Source organism: Vipera ursinii, assembly GCF_947247035.1.
Source record: "Vipera ursinii genome assembly, chromosome: Z".
Lineage (NCBI taxonomy): Eukaryota > Metazoa > Chordata > Lepidosauria > Squamata > Viperidae > Vipera > Vipera ursinii.
Window position 1 is genome coordinate 36,693,257 of NC_139517.1, and position 6,750 is coordinate 36,700,006.

General features: G+C 42.4%; 1 protein-coding gene across 1 annotated transcript; it reads left to right on the top strand.

Moving 5' to 3' along the window:
* Positions 1–489: 489 nt before the first annotated feature.
* On the top strand, positions 490–6,750 carry LOC310648601 (uncharacterized protein). Its single transcript, XM_083376511.1, has 6 exons — positions 490–591; positions 3,690–3,889; positions 4,354–4,582; positions 4,846–5,147; positions 6,073–6,122; positions 6,396–6,750. The coding sequence occupies exons 1-6, from the start codon at positions 508–510 to the stop codon at positions 6,494–6,496; spliced, it is 966 nt and encodes a 321-aa protein (XP_083232637.1). The 5' UTR covers positions 490–507; the 3' UTR covers positions 6,497–6,750.

Sequence of the window (6,750 nt, forward strand, 5' to 3'; positions counted from 1 at the left end):
GCTGTTTTGTCCATTCTTTCCGAACATCTTGAGAGTAGTAAGATCAACATAAGAGTTTGCTTTTGGAAAATGTTATATTGGAGTAGGCTTAAAAGAAACAACACTGCCTTTCAAAACATGTCATCTGTAATAACAGAGCACTGTATAATTCTTAATCAAGATTTTGCTTAAAAACTATTTTGCTTAAAAACAGGCACACAATATGAGCTATTTTAACAAGAAAGTTTTAGGCAGCTTTGAATAGTTTTCTGCAACAGTCAAGCCACAGCTTTCTGGATAGCTGTTTCCACATATTTAGGTAGATTTTCTGGTGAGCTGTAGAATTTGAATTTGCAGTTAAACAGTCATCTAAACACCTGGCTCTGCAGGGGGCCATTAACTCACAGAAAGTTCTGTTCACATTTTTCTATGCTCAATGCTGGTTTAGGATGAGGAAAGATGCTACGGTCCCGGATGCCCAGTGTCTCAGCAGGTGGCGACTATGGCAAAGGACTTTTCGGCAGGGAAATGGGACCTTTGCAAGATCAGCTTCGCCATGGAGAATACGACTTACTCAAGTGTGCTCCCATGTTGGAAAGTGACTTTGTGCAGGTATGTCTAGAGATGATTTTTGATTGCCAGAGGTTTGTTAGTTTTATCACTTGCCTCCAACACTGCTATATTCAACGTGTTTTTAAAAATTAACTTTCTAATAGCAGAACTAAGCAACTTATAGCAAATTCTATAAGCTCCAACAATGGAACCAGAAGCAGCTTCTAAGCGGATGAAGATCATTCCCCAGATGGGACCTTCCAAGCCATCCATTTCCCCTTCCCCCCCCCTCCCATTTGCTCAGGTGCCTTTCCACTGATTTCTGCAGTGGAAAAACCCTGGGACTACATATCCTCTCTGTCATATCATCAAAAAAAATGTATTAATTGAGGGTGTTTTATTGAAGGAAAAAAAGGGGGGAATCTAAACAGTAGTAGAAGCAAAGCGGGGAGGGGGAAACCTCCTAAAAACAGATATTTTGTACTTTTTCTCCTAAAGGTTCTAGATTCTTCCTTTAAAGACAACTTTATCATGTAAAAAACTCACTAAATGTTTCTTCTCAGAAAAGAGGATTTTAGATTGGCATTTTACATTATAGAATTCTTCTTGATAAAGGAACTATCCAAAATGTGTAGGAAATAATCCAGGACATCCAGTACAACAGCTGTTTCTGTGTTTTATCAGTTTGATCATGGCATACTGCAATGCTCTATACATGGGGCTGCCCTTGAGGACCACTCGGAGGCTCCAACTGGTACAGAATGCAGCTGCGAGAGTTGTATTGGGAGCCTCCCGATACTCCCATGTTACACCTCTACTCCGTGAGCTGCATTGGCTCCCAGTTATCCTCCGGGTGAGATTCAAGGTGCTTGTAATGGTTTTCAAAGCCCTACATGGCATGGGTCCGGAGTACCTTGGGAATCACCTGCTGCCGGCATCAACTTCCCTCCGCCCGGTACGCTCCCACAGAGAGGGCCTCCTAAGGGTGCCACCGTTCGGAGAATGTCGCTTGGTGGCTCCCAGGGGGAGAGCGTTCTCTGTGGGCGCGCCTGACCTATAGAACCATTTACCGGTTGAGCTCCGGATGGCTCCCGACCTTCGCTCCTTCCGACGCGATCTAAAAACACATCTATTTAAGCAATCCGGTCTGGTCTGATGGGTTTAATTTTAATTGTGGTTTTAATTTATCTTCTACACTTGGGCAGTAGGGCTTAATTTATTTTCAATTTTCTGTATTTGTGCATTTTGACATTTATGTCACTGTTCACCGCCCTGAGTCCTTAGGGAGAAGGGCGGTATACAAATCAAATAAATAAATAAATAAATAAATAAATAAATAAATAAATAAATAAATAAATAAATAAATAAATAAATAAATATAGAAATTTAGCAGATGAAGGGTTGTCATTTTCGGCACCAGAATATGGTGATAAGAGCTGGAGCTAATTTGTTTCCTGCTTGCCAGGCTGCAATTCAAGAGCAAGGAAGAGTAACAAGAAAATAGAGGGTGATTGTAGGATCACCATTTTCCCCTCAGAAAGGAGAATGAGAAATTTTAAGCCTTCATGGTGCCTTAAATGGATGCAATGCTGTTTATCAGCCAAGAGCAACATTCACAGCTGAAAATGTGCTGATTCTTCTTGATCCTGGAATCAGTTTTCTACAACCAATTATGGAAGACACCATTTAGGAAGACACCTGTCCTTTCTTAAGTGGTGCCCCAACCTTTACGCCACAACTTTTGGAGAGGTTGAACAGATCATGCATATGCCTCTCTTTCTCCTCACTGCCTCACATTCCAGAAAAAAGCTGCATTTGTGGAATTTCTGCCCTCATGGGAGCGTGAGAAAATAATGAAGTCTGCCAAATGGCAGTGAAAACAAACAAACGGTGAAGGCAGCTTTTCCGCCTCTAACAGCAACCTTGATTTTAATAAATTAGCAAGTGAAGATGTAATATTTGGCTATAGTAAGCGTTACTATCAGAGAATGAGTGGCTAATAAAAGGATAAGTAAGAGGGCCTGTTTAAAAAACTGTAATTTTAATCATGAAGAGTCAAAGTCCTGCTCATTCTAAGGTTAATTTGAAGAGATAAAGCCAAGTTAGGTAAGGTGATAGATAACTAGGATTCAAATATTTAAAATATGGTTTGGTTTGTTTAATAGAAAACAGTGAAATAGAGTGATAGACTAGAAGACGGTAAACTCTACTACTGTCACAGAGGCTGCCCAGCTGCTTACTCTTCAAATATATTGGAACTAGAACTCCCATCCTCCACATCAGCATAGCCACTGGAGGCTAAAAGTGATTGGAGTTGAGTACCCTGTGGAAGGGTATCACTAGAGATTTACGTGCTTGCTGTTGTGATTCCGTGCCAGCCTGTGATCCTGGCAGCTGGGGAATCAGAGGAGGAGGAGGGGGGGGCTGGGGAGCCATCAGAGTTGGAGGAAGGCTGTGATGAGGTACAAGACTTACAAAGTGAGGAAGAACCTGGCCCCTCCACTCGTGATCAAGCTGAAAGCCAGCTGTGCTGGGAGGCTGAGTCAGACTCAGAGGAAGCACAGCTGGAAGACTTGAGACACATGTAAACATAGACAGGTCACACAAGTAAATCAGAGGGAGGCAATGGGGTGGCTCCAGTGGAAAAGAAGAAAGCTGTGAGAAGGCACGTCTTGGGGGCTGCGTAACAAAAAGGGAAGGTGTGGGTAGGGCTGGTTGCCGCAGGCAACCACTTGCAAAGAACTTCTGTGTCAAGAGATAATCGTCTGTTTATTTTACCAGTGAGTTATTTCCTCTTTTGGCTCCTGCTCCGTTTTGTTTGTAGACAAGATCTGCATCTCAAATAAAAAAGGGATCATTTTTCCAGTCTACTGTTAAAAGAGGGGTTGCCTTGTGAAGTAACAAGGACGTACGTAGGCTGGGACAGAACACTTACACTCCATTTCTAAAGGAAGCCTGGATGGATGCATAGAGCTTAAACTTCTGAAAAGGAAGATCCATTGTTCCTATTTGATTCACCTAGAACCAAGAAATGTTTACAAAATCTTCAGAAACTCTATTGTGGGTTATTTCCCTGAAATTCTGTAGGGAAGTGTCACCTGCTTACTTGCCTTCGCAAAAGAGCTGTCTCTGCATTAATCCCATCTTGTTCTCTGCAGATTAGCAAACGAGGAGAAATGATTGACGTGCACAATCAAATTCAGACGATGACTGTTGCAGTAGCCTGCACAAGCCCCAGTCTGCTGGTCCCCAATGTATTACTTCTGGCTCGCCCCCTCTTTCCTCCTGAAGAGCCTCCTCCAAAGCTTAAATCCTTCTTTCATCCCCGTCACCCAGCTAACAGATATGAGCTTACCAGGTGGGTTTAGTTTTTCTCTGTAAGACAGGCTGAGATGTAGTCTCATCTTTCTCTTATCTTCTATAGATTGGCACCTCTTTTTATTGACTGAGTTTACCTATTTTCTGTAGAGGTAAGAATCAAATAGACCAAGACAGTGTGAGATTATCACTGAAAATGTTGGCGTGCTAGTGCCATTTTACATGATCTTAACAAATGTAGTGCCAATTGTACATTTTGAACATTTTTTTTCTCTCATTTACTAAGGGATGATTTAATTATTTCATTGCATTAGCTCAAGACGGATTGCAGAATGTATTAAAAATGGTCGAATTGCTTTAATTTAATGAAATGTACTGAACAAAACAACAGCTTTCAAATAGTAAAATTATTCACTGGTGTTCGAATAGCTGTAAATATCGAAAAGTTGTGTAAGTCACTGTATACTATATTCCATGACCCTTGTCTTCCTCCACATCTTGCAGGCTTTTTCCTCTGTGTCTGGTGAGGATCTCAATCCACAATCCAGAAAAGCAGCAGCTACGATTCAAACTGGCAAGTGGCCGTACCTTTTACATGCAGCTCTGTCCCCAACCTGGCACCCAAGAAGATATCTTTGGTCTGTGGGTCAAGGTGGTCAATATGCTGCGATCACCTTTAGACTTGAACATAAAATCTCACCGCAAGACCAAACGTGAAACCTCCAGGTCAAAGGTGTACTGTCTTTCTACTGCTAACTTTTATTTGTTTTTATATCATTAATGGAATGGCATGCCAGGGAATAATGTACGCAAAGGGGATCATTCCATGACATTTGTAGTCCAAGAGTTGACAGAAGGAAGGGAAGAAACATAGAAAGCTGTTTTAGAAGAAGTCTTTCCCAAGCCAACTTAAGGTTACTGTATGGTTGAAAAGGATTCCAAAAACGATGCACAGGATGTATTTGTTCAGATCTTTCTGTTTCTTGTCTGTTTCAGAGTCCAGCAGGATCCTTAAATGCAGAAGAAAAAGTGAGTGTACAGAGTGTATACTTAGCATCTGGAACACCCAGCCTTATCCATACAGAGCTTGGAAGCAGACAAAGCCTGATTATGTCCATGGAGAGCCTGCCAACCTCCCAAGGGCCCAGCTGGTCTCCCATTGCTAGTGAAGAAAAGGTATTTGACTTTCCACTGGTAGAGGGAAGGAGGTCACCACCACAGCCTTTTGAAAGACCTCCCAGTCGCAAGAGCCAAGGCAGTAGGAAGGAGAGGGCTGCAAGCACTACTTCTTCAAAAAGGTATCCAGTTTATTTATGACCATATTTCTTTATTATCATAATAAAAAACTGAATTTCAAATGGGGAGGTCAAGAGAACTTGCTGCTTTTTGATAGGGTTTTAGTCCTAACCCACCAAACAACCATAGCTGAAGTAATAGTTGCATGGGGACAGCTGCTAAAGCAAGGGAGGTGTCCTGATTAGAAGTGAGACCTTTCAGATACTGCTCAGTGACAGTTCCCAGCAATTCAGCCAGCATAGCCAAGATATTTCATGTTGACATTCAGCAGCATCTGGAAGGTTTCTAATTTCCCCCTCTTGATGTTCCTGATAACCAGAACTGGAAAGATTTCACTCCACATTTCTGTTCAGCTATGAAGTCCTCAGTTGATATGATATCCTCTAGAAGTGTTCATCCACAGCTTCCATCATTTCTAGAACGTAATTGGGGGTGTAACCTAACATACTGAAGGGCACCTGTTGGGAAAGCTTACTGTAAAAAAAGGGAATACACTACACTGGAGTCATAAATCTGATTTATTTGCAGTTTGAACCAAGCATAGCTTCTGATCAGATATAAAAAGTAGATTTTGTTCTGTTTCCATCACAAAGGGCAAGTGTAGCCATCAGCCTGATAAAAGTTGTAAATTCTGGCACAGATGATGCAAGACAGACTTGAGGATGACTGGGTTGGATTTCTAGCACACCTTCTTTGTGGTTCTGCTTTCTATATAAAGCACATTGCGTTGAGTAGCTATTTGGGGATCTGAATATTGCAGTCCAGGACACAACTGGAGGGCAAAGATTGGGAAGGTCTGCAGCAAAAGGGGCTTGGCTCTTCAGCCCAAAACAAGGTTTTCAATGTGATTAAAGGAAAAAAGCTTAAGGGGCTTCCCATGAAGAGTTTGAGAAGACTGAAATACTTTGTTGGGGACTGTTCTTTCAGGAAAACCAGTAAGAGTGGCAGAGCAAACAGAAAGAAATCGCCCCAGAAAGGTAAGACAGACTGTCAACCCAATGTCCCTGCCCCTATGGCTGCTTATTGTTGAGGTATGCTCCAGATGATAGCCAGCATCAGGCTTGCATCATTCATCCCCCAACAGTTGTCATTCCTGGGGGGTGGCTCATTTCCATGTTATTCCCCTAACATGTGAACTTGGGAGAGCTAATTTTTTAAAATAATCCAACCGCCAGCAAACTGCCCTTGCCCTCAACACCACATGGGAAGCTGAAGGAGCATTTTATTTTGTTCCCCTTGTTTCTCTGCAGATTCAGCCCGGAAGTCCAGTAAGATCCTCTCCCTTATCACTTTCTGTTCCTGGGGGAACTGGCGGAGAAGCAAATCCCGAGGCAAAGGAAAGAAACGCTGATCAAAAGGCAGACCTTCAGTGGAAGAGCATCTTTTCCATCTCATTGTAATAAAAAAAAACTGGTTTTCAAATGAGTTTTTTAAGAGTGTGTTGTGTAGGTAGAAATGCCAGGCTAGTACTGCCACCATAACACCAGGTGACACTGGCCGGTCGTTCTGGTTGGTTAACCTGTCTGGCGGGAAATATACAACACCGGGTTGGGTTGGGTGTTACTGGCTGGTGGGAAAATAGAGCAACCGGGTTGGTAGATTGCA

Bases quoted from the DNA above. Each gene is read 5' to 3' on its own strand.
- LOC310648601 (XM_083376511.1), top strand. From the start codon at position 508: ATGGGACCTTTGCAAGATCAGCTTCGCCATGGAGAATACGACTTACTC. The intron at 592-3,689 runs GTATGTCTAGAG...TGTTCTCTGCAG, and splicing joins TGGAAAGTGACTTTGTGCAG to ATTAGCAAACGAGGAGAAAT. The intron at 5,148-6,072 runs GTATCCAGTTTA...CTGTTCTTTCAG, and splicing joins AGCACTACTTCTTCAAAAAG to GAAAACCAGTAAGAGTGGCA.